The sequence below is a fragment of the Symphalangus syndactylus genome, chromosome 18 (assembly GCF_028878055.3).
Source record: "Symphalangus syndactylus isolate Jambi chromosome 18, NHGRI_mSymSyn1-v2.1_pri, whole genome shotgun sequence".
NCBI classification, from domain to species: domain Eukaryota; kingdom Metazoa; phylum Chordata; class Mammalia; order Primates; family Hylobatidae; genus Symphalangus; species Symphalangus syndactylus.
In genome coordinates, this window is record NC_072440.2 from 87,329,679 (window position 1) to 87,351,953 (window position 22,275).

The 22,275-nt window shown below is 51.9% G+C and overlaps 1 protein-coding gene across 5 annotated transcripts in view; it reads left to right on the forward strand.

Annotated features, from left to right (window-relative positions):
- Nucleotides 1–1,615: 1,615 nt before the first annotated feature.
- The window catches only part of ADCY3 (adenylate cyclase 3), a 99,878-nt gene continuing 79,218 nt past the window's right edge, over nucleotides 1,616–22,275 (forward strand). Inside the window, exons 1-2 of one of the 5 annotated variants that reach the window (XM_055254193.2) lie at nucleotides 1,616–2,216; nucleotides 2,712–3,581. In XM_055254193.2, the coding sequence (XP_055110168.1) occupies nucleotides 2,907–3,581 (675 nt within the window). In that variant the 5' untranslated portion in view covers nucleotides 1,616–2,216; nucleotides 2,712–2,906. The remainder of the gene's footprint in view (nucleotides 2,217–2,711; nucleotides 3,582–22,275) is intronic. The other 4 variants (XM_063623910.1, XM_055254196.2, XM_055254194.2 and 1 more) reach the window with 4 other exon arrangements.

Genomic DNA, 22,275 nt, shown 5'->3' on the forward strand with positions numbered 1-22,275 from the left:
AGTGAGACTCTGTCTCATAAATAAATAAATAAATAAATAAATGCCTTCCTTTTTAAAAAACAAAAACAAAAAACAAACAAAAAACCACAAATAACTCCCTCCAAAAAAAATCCCCCCAAAAACCTCCAGCAAATTAAAACAATGGGGCAGCCCAGAGCAGTGGCTCATCCCTGTAATCCCAGCACTTTGGGAGGCTGAGGTGGGCGGATCACTTGAGGTCAGGAGATCAAGACCAGCCTAGCCAACATAGTGAAACTCCATCTACTAAAAATACAAAAATTACCCCGGGTTTGGTGGTGTGTGCCTGTAATCCCAGGTACTCGGGAGGCTGAGGCAGGAGAATCACATGAACCTGGGTGGCGGAGGTTGCAGTGAGCTGAGATCACGACACTGCACTCCAGCCTGGGTGACAGAGTGAGACTCAGTGTAGAAAAAATAAAAAATAGAAATAAAATAAAACAATGGGGGCAAAGTTTTGCTTTATTTAAATTACCAAACTCCTATATCTGATGTTAGGCCCCCTACCTTTGGAATCAAAGCCCTGAGAAGTATGGGCTGAAGTTGGCGCCTTTTCAGACAGAGCGTGAGGGAATGGTAGAAACAGCAGTGGCAGGATCGATTCTCTAATGGATCCATTCCCCGAGGGATGCAAGGTGATGCCTGAGGTTCTGGAAGGGGTGCCGCGGATAACTCTCAGGGGCATGGGGAGGCAGCTTCATCCAGGGTCTGGATAACCAAGTTTCTCTCCCCTCTGTTCATTCCTTCAGCTCTCCCCAGGGGAGATGACCCCCTATTGCTGCTGGCTGTCCTCAGCACTTACCTTCCCACACGTGCTTTTGTCCCTTTTGTCCCAAAACATTCTATCTCTCTCCTCTTCCTTTATTTAAATTCCCAAAGCCTGTAGTTGATCTTAGCACGGTGTTCTGTCAAATGCAAGGAAAATAATTTATACTATGGCGTAAGAGACTGATAGGTTAACTATTCAAAGGAGCATGCGCATCTTTAAGGGAGAGTTTGTGAACTTAAACACAGCTGAAATGGGTAGAGTGTGCACGGGAAATCTCTTCGAAGCATGGTCTCAGGAACTCTTCCAGTTCCACGTGTGTGGTGCCCACCGGGCCACCGCCACCCCCCTCCTGTGAGCAGGACAGAGCTCCGCTGCCGGGCCCCTCTGCGGAAAGCTCAGGCCCGGCGCTCCGAAGTCTGGGCTCCCGGGGTGGGCGGGGATACTTAGGTCCCACGCGCCCCGCGGCGGAGCGGTCCCCAAACCTGAGCCCTGGCCTCTGCCGGCCCGGAAGGAAGCCGCGGCGGAGGAGGGGGCGGCGGGGTACCCCGAGCGCGCCTCACCTGCGGGCGGGCGCGTCCCGGGCTTCCATCCTCCTAGACCGGGCCTGCTCGCTGGAAGGCGTGGATTCGCCCCAGCCCTGCCGCCCGCCGCCCACGCCCACGCCCACGCCCGCGCTTCCACGCGGCCATCGCCCCAGCCCGCCGCCCGCGCCGGATCGGGGGCCGCTCGGGCCCCTCCAGCTCTCGCCCGCGCGGGTCCTGGGACCGCCGCCCGGCGCCTCCCCCGCCGCCCCACTCCGGAACGCGCCGCCGAGAGGGCGGTGACTGGGGCGAGGGAGGGGCCGCCCCGCCCGCCTCCCGCCTCCCGGGGCCTGGAGCGCGCGTGGCCCCGGAGCCGCCGGCGCCGCGCGGGGAATAGCTGTGCAGCACGCTGAGCCCGGACTCGGCTGGCTCGGCTCGGCGCGGGCGGGCGAGAGGATGCTGGCGGGCTTCCCCGGGCTCGGCCCGTGCTCCCGCCGGGGAGGGCCCCGCGCGCGCCCCTAGCCGCCGCCGCCGCCGCTGGTGCAGGGGAGGGGTCCGGAGAGCCGCGCTCGCCGCCGCCCGCGCCTACCGGCCCCCGCACGGCCCCGGCCCCCGAGCCTCAGCCCCAGGGCGGGCGCGCTGGGCCAGCGCCCCCGGATCTCCCAGCCCTCGTCGCCGCCGCCTCTTTCCTCCTGCGGCCGGGCGCCCGCGGATGCTGAGGGGCAGCCCTGCGCCTCTCCCGGTCGGATCCCGGGCCTGACGGCGGGAGATCGCGCTCCGGCCGGGCCCCGCAGCGCTGGAGGGGCGGCACGGCTCTGTGGGAAGCAGCCCTCGGGCGCGCCGAGCTCTCCCGCCCCAGCCCGCGCGGGGACCGTCCCGGAGCACGCGGTGGCCGAGTTCCCGCACAGGTAAACGCAAGGGTAGGGCCAGGCTTCCGGAGGGAAGACAGCGCCCCGAGCGTGGGAAGGGGGCCGGAACGGAGCCCGAGTCTCCAAGGGCTTGGTGGAAAAAGGAAGTAAACAGAAGGAAGGCTCAGGAATCCCCAGGATAGTCCTGGTTTCTTTCCGGCACATTTTATTTCCAGCTTCTAAGGACTGGGCCTGGAGAGAATTTAAGTGAGGAAGTCAGGGACTGAGAAAGAAGAGATGACAGAGAGAAACCGGCTACCAGGGATGGAGAGGCGGCTAGGCCCTTCCACAGCCAGGGACAGGAAATTGAGTGTCTGGCGTGGACAGGACTAAGTGTGCGTGCGGTGGGCGGTGGTGTGAGCCGGGGGTGGCAGGGAAGGCCCTGGATTGGGAGGCTCTTGCGGCAGAGATCCTTTTATGAGGGTTAGGGCGGGTCATGGGGAAACCGCAAGGTAGGAGGGAAGAGGTGTTTCTACTCAGCAATGCCCTTTTCAGTTCTAGCTGATCAGTGTTACCTGTGCCCTGGAAACCCGCTCTGCGTTCCTGCTGGAGGTGGCCTCCCCTCCGCCCCAGCCAAGAAGAGGCCTCGCCCTCCCCAGGTCTCAGAGAGCCCTGAGAGGAGGCCCAGTCCAGAGCTCTTCCTCCGTTCCCAGTCCACTTCTCTAGGGCCAGTAGCAGACGCCAGCCAGGATGCCGAGGAACCAGGGCTTCTCCGAGCCCGAATACTCGGCCGAGTACTCAGCCGAGTACTCCGTCAGCCTGCCCTCCGACCCTGACCGCCGGGTGGGCCGGACCCATGAAATCTCGGTCCGGAACTCGGGCTCCTGCCTGTGCCTGCCTCGCTTCATGCGGCTGACCTTCGTGCCGGAGTCCTTGGAGAACCTCTACCAGACCTACTTCAAAAGGCAGCGCCACGAGACCCTGCTGGTGCTGGTGGTCTTTGCAGCCCTCTTTGACTGCTACGTGGTGGTCATGTGTGCCGTGGTCTTCTCCAGCCACAAGCTGGCTCCCCTCGCCATGGCTGGAATTGGACTGGTGTTGGACATCATCCTCTTCGTGCTCTGCAAAAAGGGGCTGCTCCCGGACCGGGTCACCCGCAGAGTGGTGCCGTACGTGCTGTGGCTGCTCATAACCGCCCAGATCTTCTCCTACCTGGGCCTGAACTTCGCGCCTACCCACGCGGCTAGTGACACGGTGGGCTGGCAGGTGTTCTTTGTCTTCTCCTTCTTCATCACGCTGCCCCTCAGCCTCAGCCCCATCGTGATCATCTCCGTGGTCTCCTGTGTGGTGCACACGTTGGTCCTGGGGGTCACCGTGGCCCAGCAGCAGCAAGAGGAGCTGAAGGGGATGCAGCTGCTGCGGGAGGTGAGTCCTGCCCACGGTCCCCCCGCAGCATCCTCTCCAGCAGCTCTCACTGACTTGGGACCTGTTGGAGTTGCTCTTTGCTTTGCCTTTGAGTCAAAATGTGTCCTGGGGGCCTCCGGGGCTCTCACCTCGCTCCCTAATCCCTGCCTTTGCACCCCTGTGCCATTGCCCGGAGTCTGCCTGTGCTTGGCCCCAGGGAAAGGAGGATGTCAGGGCATTGGGCCTCAGGGCCACTCTTCACCTGTGCCCAGTCTAAGTGTGTGACAGGAAGGCCCACCCAGGGCTGGTCTTGAGGCAGCATTGTCCTGGCCATTCCCTGTCAGTGACCCTGGCAAGGAGGGCCTCCCGTGGGAAGAGGGCTTCTCGATTCCCATCTCTCCCCAGCACTGACTAGCTGTGTGGACTCAGTGCCCCTTTGTCAAATGGGGATAACATCTGCCCTGCCTGCATGACACGGTTGTTGTCAGGATTGCGGGAGATGTGGGGGAAAGCGCATTAGGATACGTGAAGGGCTGCATAGAGGGAAGACGCAGTTGTCGTATTTCCTGCCTCTGGGAGCTCAGGGTGCCTGGAGAGTTCTATGAAGTGGAGAATGGTGGTCTCCCCACTGAAGGTGTGGTGTGGGGATGCAAATGGGGACAGTCATGCCGGCCACTGTGATGTAGGGTCTCCTGGTCCTAAAGCACGAATTCTGCTGGTCCTGGAGCACGCGTTCTACTGGAAGGGGTGGAATTTCGGCCTCAGCTTAACTATTACAGTATTGTGTTCCCACCAAGTGCCAGGCCCTCAGGGGCTGCAGGGACCAGGAGACCTGAGGGACAGTAGGCAGTGTGTGTCCCTGGGGAGCCAGCAAGCCGGTGACCAGAGAATGAGGCAGAGATGTCTGCATCTGGGTTTGGTGCCCAGCCTGCCAGCCTCGTGCCAATGATGGTCAAGAGAGGCTCCCCCACTTCCTGCCCCTGCAGTGCTCTGTCTGGTAGAGATGTCTTAACTCCCACGCCAGCTCTGTTCTGTGGTTAGTGGGGCTGGGGTAGAGTCAGCTCTGAAGCGGTGACCTTCTGGGTGTCAGGAGAGAGGCAGGGCATGCCCAGAATCCTTGCTGACTGACGTGAGCCTCTAGCAGCCATGGAGGTCAGTGCCTGGGCCCTGGAGACCAGGTGCTATGTGCAGGCCCAGGATGGACAGACAGAATCTTCCACTCCTCTGCTAATTTCTCCACTCATGCCTCATCCTGCTGATTTGTTCTAGAAATGGGTAGAGGATGTTAACATAGGCAGGGCCTGGCAGGGCATCTAGTCCAGACTCCCCATTTTACAGAGGAGGAAACAGAGATGGGTGATAACTGGTTCACTGTCACCCAGCACTTTGGTGGCAGAAACAGGACAGGAGCCCAGGCATTGACCCCCAGCCCAGGGCTCATTTGTGTATGTTCCATGGAGCACTGAGAGCTGCCTGAGAGCAAGGAGCTTTGCTTCCCACCCCACCTCCTGGGCACAGTGGCTGTGTGCTGCCCTGCTGTCCCCACCCCAAATCTCTGTAGAGGGGGCTGTGAGTTTCTGGTCATCGACTAGGTGGAAACACCAGTCATGTCTCTTCAGGCCATGCATTAGCCAGTCCCAGGTTCTTTTTTTTTGAGTCTCGCTCTGTTGCCAGGCTGGAGTGCAATGGCGCGATCTCAACTCACTGCAACCTCCACCTTCCAGGTTCAAGCTATTCTTCTGCCTTAGCCTCCCAAGTAGCTGAGATTACAGGCACGCGCCTCCACACCTGGCTAATTTTTATATTTTTAGTAGAGACAAGATTTCACCATGTTAGCCAGGATAGTCTTGATCTCTTGACCTCGTAATCCGCCCGCCTCAGCCTCCCAAAGTGCTGGGGTTACAGGCGTGAGCCACTGCGCCTGGGCGTCCCAGGTTCTAAGGTCTAAGGTCTGAGGATGACTGGTCTCTCTAGCTCCATCTCCTCAGGTGGACGAGGAGCTTATTTTGAGGCTCCTGGAGCTTCTAGGGAAAAGGACTGAGAAGGTGTGGCCACAGGGCTGGGCCGGGGCCCGGGTGCCCCATCACGTGGCTACTCGGAGATCACTTCTAAACTCATTATTGTTCTCCTTTGGGTACTGCTAAGACATAAAACCCTAAAACTTAGAAAACAGAAAAAAAAAGAGATAGAAATCAAGAATAAAAATATTAGCATCCCAGGGGAGCCCGACCTTGGCATGGAAGCAGTGCCTGGGAGGCAGCTTTGGGAACAGAGCAGGAGGGGCAGAGAGCTCTCAAGGTCCGATTGGGAGCCTGAGATCGAAGGCAGGAGGCCCCAGCTTACAGTGGGCTGTGTTCCAGAAGCTTCTGAGTCACTGGTTTGGGACTAATGTGACTTTTTAAAAGGTGCCTGGGTTCCCAGGCCCCCCCACTAGAGTCTTCCTCAACTCACAGCATCCCGGCATTTGGCCTCTGAAGATGGTGGAAATGGGGCCGGGCATGGTGGCTCATGCCTGTAATCCCAGAACTTTGGGAGGCTGAGGCGGGCGGATCACCTGAGGTCAGGAGTTCAAGACCAGCCTAGCCAACATGGCAAAACCCCGTCTCTACTAAAAATACAAAAATTAGCCAGGCGTGATGGGGCGCGCTTATAATCCCAGCTACACAGGAGATTGAGGCAGGAGAATCACTTGAACCTAGGAGGCAGAGGTTGCAGTGAGCCGAGATCACACCACTGCACTCCAGCCTGGGCGACAGAGCGATACTCCACCAAACAAAAACAAAAACAACAACAAAAAACACAATCTGCAGCCGCCTGTGTTGCTGTGGGGAAAGACACCCGGGACAGCAGTCTCCCCTGAGCCGTGGAGTGAGGCGTCATTCATCTCCCCTGTTGCTGTTGCCTCCTGGGATGTGGGTCCCATCAAGGATCGGGGGCAAGGGCTGGAGGATAGGATGCAAGAACCAGGGGGCCAGGCTCCTTCTAGTCAGGGTAAGACCCAGAACTTTCTCCAGACCCCAGGCACCGCCTTTCTCCTACCCATGTGCTTGCCCTTGTCTTTCTCTCTCCCATCCCCTGTCGGCTCTGGCTGGGGACTCCCTCCAGGGTCGGTGGGGGATGAACGCAGTTTCCCAGTTCGAAATAGACACCTGGATTTCTGGGGTCTTGTGAGCTTTATGGTTTTGTTGCTGCTGTCACTGGCAGCATAAAGAAGCATTGCCAGTGTCAAAAGTCTTCTTCCTCTGCAGCCCTTATCCCCCCATGCCCACGCGTGGCTCTGTGGGGAAGGACGGAAGGTACACATGGGGCTGCTGGCAGCCTGAGAGGTCAGAGGCCAGCCAGACAACCTGTCCTGGGCTCCTCTCAGGAGGCCAGCGGGTGGGGTTCTGACAGGAAGAGCAGGTGATCAGGGAGTGTGGGATGGGGTGGGGCTGGGGCCCCACCAATGAGTTAATGAGTGAATATTGCCGAGCAGCATGGGCCTTGCAGCCTGCAAGGTCAGGGGATAAGGAGGGTGAGGCCATCTGACACTCAGGCTATGCTGGGGTGGGGAGGATGTTCTGGGAGCCACCTTGGATGGGCAGGGACCTAGCCAGTGGTTCTCATGACCCATCCTCTAGCCCCTGCCTGTCCCCCGTTCTTTTTTTTTTTTTTTGAGACAGAGTTTCATTCTTATTTCTGAGGCTGGAGTGCAATGGCACAGTCTTGGCTCACTGCAACCTCCTCCTCCCGGGTTCAAGTCATTCTCCTGCCTCAGCCTCCCAAGTACCTGGGATTACAGGTGGCCGCCACCACGCCTGGCTTTTTTTTTTGTATTTCTAGTAGAGATAGGATTTTACCATGTTGGCCAGGCTGGTCTTGAACTCCTGACCTCAGGTAATCCGCCTGCCTTGGCCTCCCAAAGTGCTGGGATTACAGGCGTGAGCCACTGTCCAGAGGAGGAAACAGAGGACAAAACAGAGATGGGTGATAACTGGTTCACTGTCACCCAGCACTTTGGTGGCAGAAACAGGACGGGAGCCCAGGCATTGACTCCCAGCCCAGGGCTCATTTGTCTGTGTTCCATGGAGCACTGATTGCTGCTCCATGGGTCCCCCATCCCAGGAGGCAACACAGGCCCAGAGCAGCTGGAAGGGAGGACAGATGGATCAGGAGGAGCTGAGGCTGGCAGTGTTTGCCCATTTCGCTCCCCTGGCCTGGGTCCTGCCCCAGGACCTTTATGGAATAACTTGCCCTTTACTGCCCTAAACTGCCCCTGGGCTGGGTGAGGAGGAAGGAGGGGGCTGGGCTCAGGACCAGGACCTGCAGGACCAGCAGCCAATGAGTGCGGACAATGGGGAAGGCAGCCAGGATGGTTGGGGGTGTTGGGGGGGGCGTGCCTTTAGCATTTGGCAGAGTAGGGACTAGCAACTGCTGACAAATATTTTGTACCCTTACTTCAGAGCAGAAAGGCTATTTGGGAGCAAAAATCTCTCATGGAATGAAGAGCCTGTTAAGACCTTTTTCCACCAAGTAAAACATGAGGAAGCTGAGGATGTGCAGTTCCTTTCACACCTGCAAATTTTTTTTTTTTTTTTTTTTTTGAGACGGAGTCTCGCTCTGTCACCCAGGCTGGAGTGCAGTGGCTCGAACTCGGCTCACTGCAAGCTCCGCCTCCCAGGTTCACGCCATTCTCCTGCCTCAGCCTCTCCGAGTAGCTGGGACTACAGGCGCCCGCCACCACGCCCGGCTAATTTTTTGTATTTTTAGTAGAGACGGGGTTTCACCGTGGTCTCGATCTCCTGACCTCGTGATCCGCCCGCCTCGGCCTCCCAAAGTGCTGGGATTACAAGCGTGAGCCACCGCGCCCGGCTCACACCTGCAAATTACACAGCAGTCATTCACCTAGCGAAGGAACATTTGCTCCTAGGGGCTGGAGGGAGCTGCTGTAGGGAGGGTGAGATGAAGCTGAGGCTGTTGCATGCACCTCACCCCGTTTAATCCTGGATGTTACTGGCTCCATTTCACAGATGAGGGGACTGAGGCTTAGTGAGGTTGAGAGGAGGTAGTGGGGCTGGATTACAGGGGAGGGGTCACTGGTGAGTGAGAAAGGTGGGATGGGGGGCTTCCCCGAAAGCCTCTCTTTCTCTGGAACCCAGGCATCTGGGCCTCCTCCTCCTTTTCTGGCTGCCTCCAAATGTCTTTGCTAAGCAACGTGGCTGAACAGTGCCAAGAGATGGCAGTCCCTAAGGTATAACAGGAGGCACCCCCTTCTCCCCATGGGAATTGGATGCAAAGAAGGGAGAAGCCCATGACGATGTTACCTGTGGGCACGTGGCCAGGAGTACGTGAGAAAGGCAGGGGGCTGAATCGGGACAGGAGCTGGTGTGGGATGCGGTGGGCAGGAAGCAGCAGGCCTGGGGGCTTTCAGCCTTCAGGAAGCAGGCTGCGGGGAGAGGTGTGCAGGACACAGAGCAAGAGGAGGCAAACTCAAGCCAGTCCTGGTTCTTTGGCCCTGGGCTCCTCCATTGACCTGGGACGGGAAAGAAGCCGTCATCCGTCTGTGGAGAGTATGCAGATGGGCATCAGTGGAGGGTCCAGGGACCAGAACAATGATGGCCTGCGTAGAAGGGGACTACAGGGCCATCAGATTCAACTGCATGTGAGGAAGAATAATCAGTCATTGAACATGTAAACAACTTTGCAGAAAATCAACCCCTCCATCCTTTCCCCGTCGCAGCTTTCCGTGGCCTTTTCTGACCCCGATCTGTGTGGAAACAGAGCTTTCCCATTTTGTCATCATCATGCATATGCAATTTAGGCCCCACTTTTCATCCACATTATTTCCCTGACATTTTGCTGTGAACATTGGACTCCTCGTGTTTATCATTTTAAATCAGCGCTTTATAGTCAGCGAGTTTTTCTAGAGAGGAAACGGAAGCCCAGGGGTGGGTAACTGGGTAGTTTTATACCCGCATGCATGCAGGCAGGCACACACACACACACACACACACACACACACACAGACACACGCTCACTCCTGGGCTTGGTCTGCCCAGCCTTCTGGGTAAACCCTCCATGAGATGGAATGACTGGGATGCCGGGGTTATTGGCATTCTGCAGTTTCTTCATAAACAAACAGCAAATCCCACGAGGGTGGTCTAATGCTGGATTAACATTCCAACACCACCATCTGCCCCTGGCTGCCCCCCCACCAAATTACACATTCTTTTTGTTTTTTCTTTTTTTCTTTTTCTTTTTCCTTTTTTTTTTCAAATAGAGACAGAGTTTCCCCATGTTGCCCAGGCTGGGCTTGAACTCCTGAGCTCAGGCGGTTCACCCACCTCAGCCTCCTAAAGTGCTGGATTACAGGTGTGAGCCACCACGCCCAGCCATCACCAAATTACACAGTCTTGATAATAGATTCCACGGGTATGTGCTGTCACCAACACTGAGACTCAGAGACACATTGTGCGTAGGTCGAGGCCCATGAGCAGGGACAGTGAGGAGGTGGCTGTGTTTACTGAGCTCTTGCTCTGTTACAGTTTAGTGCCTTCTGGCAAGAGGCAAATATTTCCATTTTACAGATCAGGAAACTGAAATGGGTGACGACTGAAATGACTTGTCCAGGGCCACATAGCTAGTAAGAGGCAGAGCAGGACTGGAACCCAGGTCGGTAGGATTTTGGAGTTCCTTCTCATTGGAGTCATGAAAGAACCCATTAGGCAGTGACCAGTAGCTCATGCCTGGAATCCCAGCACTTTGGGAGGCTGAGGCAGGAATATCACTTGAGGCCAGGAGTTCAAGACCAGCCTAGGCAACATAATGAGACCCCATCTTCATACACACACACACACACACACACACGTACACAACCACCAAAAAAAATTCAGCTGGGCTTGGTGGTGTGTGTGTGTGTGTGTTTTTTTTGTTTTTTTGTTTTGTTTTGTTTTGTTTTGAGTCTGTCACCCAGGCTGGAGTGCAATGATGCTATCTTGGTTCACTGCAGCCTCCACTTCCCAGGTTCAAGCAATTCTCCTGCCTCAGCCTCCCGAGTAGCTGGGATTTCAGGCACCCACCACCACGCCTGGCTAATTTTTTTTGTATTTTTAGTAGAGACGGGGTTTCGCCACAGACCAGGCTGGTCTCGAACTCCTGACCTCAGGTGATCCACCCGCCTCGGCCTACCAAAGTGCTGGGATTACAGGCATAAACCACCGCGCCCAGCCTGATGGTGTGTGTCTTGTACAGGAGGCTGGGGAGGAGGATGGCTTGAGCCCAGGAGTTTGAAGTTACAGTGAGCTCTGATCATACCACCCCACTGCAGCCTGGGGAACAGTGAGACCCCATCTCAAAAAAAAAAAAAAAAAAAAAGAACCCCTTAGATCTTCCCTCAGAGTCTGTTGAGATAGTTCCAACGGGGTTAGGGTTTTGGTTTCTCAACCCACAAGCATTAGAAGGAGCAATTTGGGGGATGAGGAGGTGTTCCTGGGGGCATCTTCAAGGAGCAGAGATGTCTGGGGTGTTGAGTGTTGCAACCAACAGCCCTCATATGCACCTTCTGTGGCTGTAGGAGGCGTTGTTACATTATAGGACAGCGTAGTAACTGATGTGCATAATGGTGACCAACTCATCAAGAAAATATTAAGGCCAGGCGCAGTGGTTCACACCTGTAATCCCAGCACTTTGGGAGGCCGAGGTGGGCGGATCACGAGGTCAGGAGATCGAGACCATCCTGGCCAACATGGTGAACCCCTATCTCTATTAAAATACAAAAAAATCAGCCGGGCGTGGTGGTGCACGCCTGTAGTCCCAGCTACTCGGGAGGCTGAGGCAGGAGAATTGCTTGAACTCGGGAGGCAGAGAGTGCAGTGAGCTGAGATTGTGCCTGGTGACAGAGTGAGACTCCGTCTCACAAAAAAAAAAAAAAAAAGAAAAGAAAGGAAATATTAAATTACATTTAGCATAAAGTGGAGTGTAGTATCTAAAAACATTTTCCTCAGGAATGGATAACACAAGTTTGAACAAATAAGGATTATATTTGGAAATTCAGTAATGTGGGTTGGCTCATTCCTTGGTGTTACTGAATATATGTCCATTTATTCACCATGTGTTTTAGTTATCCACTGCTGTGTAACAAACAGCCCCAAAATTTTGGGGCTTAAAAGAGTAACAGTTTAAACCTGGGCAACATGGCAAACTCTGTCTCTACAAACAGTACAAAAATCAGCCAGGCATGGTAGCATGTGCCAGTAGTCCCAGCTACTCAGAAGGCTGAGGTGGGAGGATTATGAGCCCTAGATGCTGCAATGAGCCATGATCGTGCCACTGCACTCCAGCCTGGGTGACAGAGCAAGACCGGTCTCAAAAAAGAAAAAACAAAAGAATGACAGTTTATTGTTTCTCATGATCCTGTGGGTTGACTGTTCAGCTGGGTGGTTTTTGTGCTTCACGTGGCATGGGCTGGGGTCACTCATTTGTCCACCTGTGCTGTTTCATTCACCTGCGGCATTCAGTTGCCAGCTATGCTGGCAAGTTCTAAGAAGCCTTTACTCATGTCTGGAGCTTCAGAGCTCCTCCTCCTGACCTCTCCATGTAGCTGGCTTCCTCACAGCATGGTGGTGGTGGTCTCAGAGAAAGTGGAAGCTATCAGAGTTTTTAAAGGTTAGGCTCATCACTATCGGCTACAAGAAGTCAAAGCTAACTCAGATGCAAGAGGAAATTGATTCTATCTTTTGATGTTTGAGTAGCATGTGTAAGGGAGGGAATGAATTGATAGCAGCTGTCTTCTGAGGCTGTCTGAGAAACCAGGAGGCACATGGGGAATGCTGGGGAGACTGAACTAATTAAAGCCTTGAGATTGGGTAGGGTCCAAAATACTCTGTGACCATAGAATGCTTCAAAAGTTAGAAATGTGGCCCAGAGCCCAGTGTTTTTAACTCCATCAAGGTATTGATTCTCTGTAGGATCCAATACATCATTTCTAAGATTTTTAGAAAGTTTCAGAAACTGCATTGTACAGAGAGAAATGGTGGGTCAGAATTCATCTGTATAGACTTTGCCTTGCCTTATTTGGGTGAGAAGTCATTCTCTGATCTTCTCAAGCATGCAGCAGCCCCTGTGTCCAGGACATTGCCCTAGGTGACAGGATGTATGACTTAATCATGGACCTCAGCACCATTCCTGCCCCTTTCTCTCCTCAGCTTAGGTTGGCAGCTTGGCTCTGATGTTTGTATTCCTTTCCCAGGAGGTGGAGATTTGCATGTGCACAAGCTTCAGAAACACCAGATAGGATTGGGTTTGCATTTAGGGGGATCATCTTGGTGGACCTGAATGAAGCCGACACCGTGCAGGAGGCTGGTGAGGGAGTCCAGGCGTGGCACCATGAGGGCCACCCACCAGGACGGAAGTAGGGGATGGAGAAGATGAGTTTGGTTTGAGGTGCCCATGGGACATCCAAGTGGAACTGTCAGATTATTCAGTGGAAAGTTATCGAACACCTTCTGTATACCAGACCTTGTACTCAAGATCTGGAGAAGAAAGGTCTAGAGTTGCAGATTGGAGAATCATCAGCATTTGAGTGGCACCTAAAACTGTAAGGAGGCTGAGGGATTGCCTGGGGAGAGTGTGTAGAATCAAAAGGGAAGGGGGCTTAGAATCCAACACGTGGAGCAGGCTGTTGTGTGCTGGGGGGTCCTCAGCATGGGACATCTGTAACCTGCCCCTGCTTCCTGCCAGGACCCATGATTGTCCCAGGTAGCCTGTGCTGGGTAGATCGGCCATTAGGAAGCATTAAGCAGTGTCTGTCTGATGGTGTTTTGCACGACTGATGCTCTTGCGTTGGGGAGACTTAAGCCTAGCCAAGGTGGGGCCATGGTGCCAGGTGAGGGACTGCTTCCCATAGTTCTACCTGGCAAACAAGGGCACGGGAGTGTGACTGTGTTACCTGGTTGGGGAGGGGTGGATAATGTGTATAGAGGCACTTTAAACTACAAAGCACTGTGCAGATGCTAGTTATTTCTTTATTACATTTAATCTTGGCAGACCATCTCTGATCTTTGAACTATGAATGAATCAGACCAAGTTTCTTCATTATCCTTTTTTCACCTCTTTTCTGTGTAATCAACTAGCTCTTTTAAGAGCTACTTACTGTTAAGAATATTTCAAATTATAAAATGCTGAATAATATTGCAGAATATTGTATTATTCCTTTACTGTAGGGCATTTGTCTACTTTTTTTTTGAGACGGAGTTTCGCTCTTGTTGCCCAGGCTGGAGTGCAATCGTGCAATCTCAGCTCACCGCAACCTCTGCTTCCCAGGTTCAAGTGATTCTCCTGCCTCAGCCTTCCCGAGTAGCTGGGGTTACAGGCATGTGCCACCATGCCCAGCTAATTTTTGCATTTTTATTAGAGACGGGGTTTCTCCATTTTGGCCAGGCTGGTCTCGAACTCCCGACCTCAGGTGATCTGCCCACCTCGGCCTTCCAAAGTTCTGGGATTACAGGCGTGAGCCACCACGCTCAGTTCATTTGTCTACTCTTAATTTTTTTATTTTTATTTTTATTTTTTCTTGAGAGAGAGTCTTATTCTGTTGCCCAGGCTGGAGTGCAGTGGCATGATATCGGCTCACTGCAACCCCTGCCTCCTAGGCGCAAGTGATTCTCCTGCCTTAGCCTCCCAAGTAGCTGGGATTACAGATGCTTACCACCAGGCCTGGCTAATTTTTGTATTTTGTAGAGATGGGGTTTCGCCATGTTGGCCAGGCTGGTCTCCGACTCCTGAACTCAAGTGATCTGCCCACCTTGGCCTCCCAAAGTGCTAGGATTACAGACGTGAGCTACTGCTCCTGTTCTTGTCTACTCTTAATTTATTGATTTTATTTATGTGTCACTTGCATTTTATTTACTTGCTATTGTTGTTTCAGCAGGCCCATCCCCTCTCTCCTTTCCCCTCCTGGCCATTTTCTGTCTGATGCTTCTTCCTTCTTCTGAGCAGGTTTTCAGTCCTTTCTTCTAGGAAATTCCTCTTTGTGGTTCCTAAGGAATTCACTTTGATTAGAAATGAAACTGTTTCCTTCCTTTTCCCCTTCCTCTTCTCCACAACACTTGCCTTCTTGTAAACAGGAAAGTAAATGACTTGTTTCAGAAGAAATCTACCCCTCTCTTGAGCTCCATTCAAAACCCCCACATAAGCGACTGGACCTGAACTTTCGCAAGATTTCCATGGCTGGGGTTTGTTGTTCACATGTGACTTCAGGACTGGTCTCCAGGAAGTGTAGTTTGGTGTCAGCTGAGTCAGATCTGGTAGTGGAAGACTGCGACAGCTGCCTGTCCAGCTCTCGGTGGGCTCCTGGACTGCCCTTGAGGGCAGTTTCTCACCCAAGGGGACCAGGCCCTGAGAAATTTATCCCCATGAGCCTGATTCTTTCCATTTTTATTTTTATTTTTTTGAGATGGAGTTTTGCTCTCGAGTGCAGTGGTGCGATCCTGGCTCACTGTAACCTCCGCCTCCTGGGTTTAAGTGATTCTCCTGCCTCAGCCTTCCGAGTAGCTGGGATTACAGGTGTGTGCCACCACGCCTGGCTAATTTTTGTATTTTTAGTAGAGATGGGGTTTCACCATGATGGCCAGGGTGGTCTCAAACTCCTGACCTCAAGTGATCCACCTGCCTCTGCCTCCCAAACTGCTGAGATTATAGGCGTGAGCCACCACACCCAGTCTTGAGCCTGATTCTTATAAGACAGATTGCTCAAGGCCTGGTCACCAACGTGCTTATGGTAGGTGGACCTTCCCACCTTCTCTGGAGGGCAGCGGGGTGGGAGCAGGGGGTGGTAATACCATGTGTGTCATTTGGTGCAGATTTGCTGCCGATTCCTAAGAAACCAAATCAGTAATTTCCTGAAGGGGAATCTGAGCAAAGCGCATGGCATGATGCTGAGGGTTGTTCATCCTCCCACGTGGGGCTGGGGGCTGACCCCACTGCCCACAGGCACATTTTCTACTGTGGACAACCCTGTCAGCTGGAGCCAGCCCGAGGAGTGGCACACAGCCTCACCCTTCAGCGCCTTTTTGCTCTACTCCTGCCCGTGCTTACAGTTTACCTTTCATTGGTGCAGCACTGAGTGCTCTGGAATACACATCCCTCCTGTAATTGGGCTTGTAGTTGTTAATATCATATTGCCTATCTCCAGGGACAAATTTGGGATATTTGCTCTTTATTTCAGTGAAGAGCCCAATCTAGGATGGTTCTTTTTATTTTTTTTGAAACAGAGTCTCACTCTCTCGCCCAGGCTGGAGTACAGTGGCATAATCTCAGCTCACTGAAACCTCCATCTCCTGGGAGAAGAGATTCGCCTGCTTCAGCCTCCCGAGTAGCTGGGATTACAGGCGTGCACCACCACAACTGGCTAGTTTTTGTAGTTTTAGTAAGAGACGGGGTTTCACCATGTTGGGCAGGCTGGTCTCAAACTCCTGACCTCAGGTGATCCGCCCACCTCAGCCTCCCAAAGTGCTGGGATTACAGGTGGCATTTCCTATCCCTTCCACTGTGTCTCAGACCTGCTGGCCTTTACAATTACGGCGTAGTGAAGGGACCTTCTGAGTCTTGGTCGACCCTCCCCCGGGTAGCTTGCTGCTTTGGACTCTGGGTCAAAGCACTGGCATCATAGTCATTCGACTTGAATCACCAGGAGCTCCCCCACTTACCAGCTGTGAGATCTGGGGTAAGTTATTTAATCTCTTTGCCTGGTTTCTCCTTCTGCAAAATGGGTGTGATAATAATACCTTTTTCAGTGGGACAGGCAGCAAGCACTAGAAATGGCTGTTGCTCTGGCTGTCACTGTCATTGTTATGATTATTGGCTCTGATAAGGAATTTGAGAAAAGCCTGGCCCAACCACAAGGGAGGGAAGAGCAGTCCCAGCCTCCTTCCAGGATGTCTCAAGGGCACCTGGTGGCTTCAAGCCCTGCCCTTGCCTCCCTGGTTGGGGTGGCCCTGACATCCCTTCCCTCTTGGCCCTATCCACCCTATCATTGTTTCCCAACCCCTGACTGGGGTGTCAGACCCTCAGCCCCTGTTTAATAAATACCCATATTCAACTTTCCTAGACAATTTTTGTCTTAAAAAATGTAAAAACGGCTGGACAAAGTGGCTCACGCCTGTAATCCCAGCACTTTGGGAGGCCGAGGCGGGCGGATCATGAGGTCAGGGGATCGAGACCATCCTGGCTAACATGGTGAAACCCCATCTCTACTAAAAATACAAAAAATCAGCCGGGCGTGGTGGCGGGTGCCTGTAGTCCCAGCTACTCTGGAGGCTGAGGCGGGGGAATGGCGTGAACCCGGGGGCAGAGCTTGTAGTGAGCTGAGATTGTGCCACTGCACTCCAGCCTGGGAGACAGAGCAAGACTCTGCCTCAAAAAAAAAAAAAAAAAGAAAAAAAAATGCAAGAACACACTCTCAATTATTCACCATTTCCCCACAGTAACTAAGAAAAACCAAACTGTACCTTCCCATCTCTCTATAGTGATCGTGGCTTTGCTTGCTGGACAGGGCTTTGGTTAATAACTCTAATAATCAGAGAAAAAGCAAAAACAACACAATAGAGGAATGGCACATAGGAGGCAAAAGAGAAGAAACTGACCAGTGGCATTGGCTCACATCTGTAATCCTAACACTTTGGGAGGCTGAGGCAGGCGGATCACCTGAGGTCAGGAGTTCAAGACCAGCCTGGTCACCATGGTGCAACCCCGTCTCTACTAAAAATACAAAATTAGCTGGACGTGGTTGTGCATGCCTGTAATCCCAGCTACTAGGGAGGCTGAGACAGGAGAATCGCTCGAACCCAGGAGGCAGAGGTTGCAATGAGCCGAGATTGCGCTGCTGCATTCCAGCCTGGGCGACAGAGACGCTGTCTTAAAAAAAAAAGAGAGAAGAAACTTACAAGCTGGATCACCGTTTTTTTGGCTGCCTTCTAAATGTTGGAGAGAATGTGCTTTCCACATGAAGTCCTCCACGGAGACAAAGAATCATGTACTTTTTTCTTTTTTTTTTTTTGAGATGGAATTTCACTCTGTCGCTCAGGCTGGAGTGCAGGGGCACGATCTCGGCTCACTGCAGCCTCTGCCTCCCAGGTTCAAGTGATTCTCCTGCCTCAGTAGTATGGACTACAGGCATGTGCCACCACGCCTGGCAAATTTTTGTATTTTTAGTAGAGATGGAGTTTCGCCATGTTGGTCAGGCTGGCCTCAAACTCCTGATCTCAAGTTATCTGCCCGTTTGGGCCTTCCAAAGTGTTGGGATTACAGGCGTGAGCCACCGCACCCGGCTAGAATAGTGGAATAGTGTACTTTTGATCCAAATTTCTCTCTGCCTCTTTTTCTTTCTTTCTCTCTTTCTTTCTTTCTCTTTCTCTCTCTCTCCTTCCTTCCTTTCTTCCTTCCTTCCTTTTTGCATTTTGGCAATGGCCTTTCACTTAATGTCTTTTCTCTTTATGCTCCGTTTTTGGGAGGAATGAGTGAAGAGTTGGTTGTGGGTGGGAGACGTGGTGAAGAAGGCCGCTGGCATGACTGTAGTGGAGGAAGCCAGGTATGTCCTTTCATTAGGTCAGATCATGTGAGCTGCATGAAGCTCGGTTCCTTTCATATTGAGAACTTGGGGTTAGGATGTCCCTGTGGCCCTAGGTGGCCTCACTTTGTTTCCCTGAGCTCTAGAATCTTCCTCCTCGGCAGGGTTAGTGACGCACAACACCTGAGGCTTTGAGTTGCATTTAGGGAAGAAAGGGATTGTGGCGCTCCCCGTTCAGCTGGCGAGCCGTGCTGAAGCCCTGCCATGGTGCCCCCGCACCCTCGCACCCCTGCTCCCATTCCTCCCCGCCCCTCACCCACTTTCCTTCACAGTGGCCTAATGGGTCTGAGGACTCTCTTAGGACTAGTTACAAATAACATTTGCATGGATCATTGAAGCGCTTTTTATCTCATTATGTCACTTAGTCCTCACACCCACTCTGTGAGGTAGATATTCTTGCCACTGGCATTTTATGGAAGAGAAAGTGGAGGAGGAACAGTGAGGGTGAAGAAGGCACCCAGGCTCCCCCCGGGAAGCGCAGAGCTGGCTGGTCTCAGGGCCAAGACTTGCAGATCCAAATGCAGTCAGAAGTCGTCTTTTCTGAGGAGATCGAGACAGGTGGTTGTGGTAGTGGTTACACGACTGTGTGTCAGAACATAGAACTGTACACCAAAAAAGGGAATTGTACTGTACATGAAAAAAGGGAATAATAACAAAAGATAGATGGTGGAGAGCACAGACGGTCAAAAGATGGTTTCAGCATACAGTTGACCCTTGAACCATGCAGGCGTTAGGGGTGCTGCCCCCCACACAAAACAGTCAACATCCGGGTATAACTTTTTTTTTTTGGAGATGGAGTCTCTCTCTGTCACCCAGGCTGGAGTGCAGTGGCGCGATCTTGGTTCACTGCAACCTCCGCCTCCCGGGTTCAAGTGATTCTCCTGCCTCAGCCTCCTGAGTAGCTGGGACTATAGGCGCCCGCCACCACGCCCAGCTAATTTTTATGGTGTGATCACGGCTCACTGAAGCCTCAACCTCTTGGGCTCAAGCGATCCTCCTGCCTCAGTCTCCCAAGTACCTGGGACCACAAATATGTGCCACAACTCCCGGCTAATTTTTTGTGTTTTTGGTAGAGACGGGGTTTCACCATGTTGGCCAGGCTGGTCTCGAACTCCTGACCTCAGGTGATCCACCCACCTCGGCCTCCCAAAGTGCTGGGATTACAGGCGTGAGCCACTGCGCCTGGCCAGGAAAATATACTGACTATTCATTAAGTGGAAGTGGATCATCAAAAGGTCTTCATCTGCATCTTCACGTTGAGTAAGTGAGGAGGAGAAAGAGAACAGGTTGGTTTTGCTGTCTCGGGGGTTGCCGAGGTGAAAGAAAATCTGCAAGTGGACCTGTGCAGTTCAAACCCTGTTGTTCAAGGGCCAACTGTGGTGTGGTAAGAGCTATGGTACCTTAACAGACACTCCACGGGGCTGGGAGAAGTTGACTTGGATGGGGCACCATGGAACGTTTTGGGATGATGGCAGTCTTTTCTATCTTGCTTGGGGATGTAGTCACATAGCTGTACATATTTGTCCATATTCATCAAAATATACACCTAAGGCTGAGCGAGGTGGCTCATGTCTATAATCTCAACACTTTGGGAGGCCAAAGTGGGAGGATCGCTTGAGCCCAGGAATTCGAGACCAGACTGGGCAAAATAGTGAGACCTCATCTTTACACAGAATTAAAAAATTAGCCAGGCATGGTGGCACACACTTGTGGTCCCAGGCACTCGGGAGACTGAGGCAGGAGGATCGCTTGAGCCCAGGAGGTTGAGGCTGCAGTGAGCCATGATCACAACACTGCACTCCAGCCTGGGTAACAGAGTGAGACCCTGTCTCAAAAAAAAAAAAAAACCAAAAAACCAAATACACACACACACACACATACACACACACACACACAGTTAAAATGTGTGCCATCTACTAAAATTCAGTAGATTTTATAAAAAGTCAGTAAAATACAGGAATCACAAAAATTGTGCATACATATATACATTTATATGCATTTTAAATAGCTTGTTTTAATTGAAAACATTTAGCTGTGCAGTCATTTGCCAATCTTTTGTTGAAGGGAAAGTTCTTTCCTTTTATATAGGTACTCTAGTTGGTATTCCTTGTGGCCTTCTTCTTTTTCCTTCTTTTTTTTTTTTTTTTTAAGATTGGGTCTTGCTATGTTGCCCAGGTTGGGCTTGAACTCCTGGATTCAAGCGATCCTTCCACCTTGACCTCCTGAGTAGCTGGGACCATAGGTGTGAGCCACCACCCCCTCCTATGGCCTTCTTTTGCAGCTGGGATGTGTTGTGTGTCATTTCCAGTTTCCTTAAAGTGGAGTAAGAATTAAAAGTCACTTGGAAAGAACCTGGGTACAGAATCCCCTTAGATTTTTATTACTTTTCTTTCTTTTTGGCCAAATTTTTACTGTCTTGCCTACCTTGAATTCAACAGCAATTTCTTTTAGCTACTTATATTTGTCAAAAATTTCCAAAATACTCACTTTACTTTTTTTTTTTTTAGAAACAATGAGCTTTCTTTCACATCCATATTTTATCTGTGTAGGTTATATTTAATTAAGGTATGTAAATATAATACCAAAAAACAACTGGCATAAACAGGTTTGGGACTAAACATAAGTAATTCTTGGAAAATACTCTGAAAGTTGGAGCAGAAATAAATGCAGTCCTAGAGAGGAGCTTGCCTGCTGCGCGTGTAACGTCTGTCGATTTCTGGAGGGACTGGACTGTCTTGGTGGATCCGGTGTCTTGGCTCTGGAGGTTTCAGCGCTATCCTGTGCCCCTGCCCCTTCCTGCTCAGCTCTGACCTGCTCCCTCCTCTGCTTCCATTCCTGGTTCTTTTCTTTTCTTTTTTTTTTTTTTTTGAGACGGAGTCTCACTCTTGTTGCCCAGGCTGGAGTGTAATGGCACGATCTCGGCTCACTGCAACCTCTGCCTCCTGAGTTCAAGCGATTCTCCTGCCTCAGCCTCTCAAGTAGCTGGGATTACAGGCGCCCACCACCACGCCCAGCTGATTTTTGTGTTTCTAGTAGAGATGGGGTTTCACCATTTTGGTCTTGAACTCCTGACCTCAGGTGATCCACCTGTCTCGGCCTCCCAAAGTGCTGGGATCACAGGCATGAGCCACCCTTTCCTGGTTCTGATTTGTCCACAGGAAGTAATGCATGTCTGCTTCTTGTTTTCTACACAGCAGCCCTTCCAGTGTTTGAATTTAGCTATATCGCTCTCCCTGGATCTCCTCTTCAGCCTCGCCCATCTCCCTTTTTCAAGAAGTCCTCAGGTGACATGGTTTCTAGACCTTACATGGTCCTGGGCACTTTCTCTAGCTGTAGACTAAAGCGCATCGCTCAGGACTGCCTTCTCCTGTTTGCCCAGCCTGCTCACAGAACCTCGTCCATCCTGCCTGGCTGCGGGACGCAACCACTGCAGGTAGAAATTCTGTAGCTATACATTTAAGATTGGGGGGATGGCCCCCCCATTCCTGGAAAGTTTATATGTCAGGCCTTAATGAAAGAGCTATTGTCTACATAAACATTTACGTTTTTAAAAATTTTTTAATTTAATTTTTTTTTTTTTTTTGAGACAGAGTCTGGCTCTTTTGCCCAGGCTGGAGTGCAGTGGCATGATCTCAGCTCACTGCAACCTCCGCCTCCTGGGTGGTGGCACACACCTGTAATCCCAGCTACTCAGGAGGCTGAGACAGGAGAACTGCTTGAACCTGGGAGGCGGAGGTTGCAGTGAGTTGAGATTTCGCCACTGCATTCCAGACTGGGTGACAGAGCAAGACTCTGTCTCCAAAAAAAAAAAAAAAAAGGCAACTTCATTTCATATGGTTCAATCTAACATAAAAGTAACAAGTGTATTCACTGCGGAAAGCCTGGAAAATACTATGTAGTATGGAAAAATATTACCCAGAATATTATTTCTGAAGGATAACTGCTGTTAACATTGAGCCTTCTCTTAAATGAATATCAGTTTTCTTCTATATTATGAAGCACTATTGCAAGAAAATAATTCAACCTAGACAGGAGTACAAAGAATAAAAGTGAAAGTCCTCCTTCCTTCCCTTGCTCTCCTTCTCATAGGTACCTGTTGCCAAATGTTTGGTG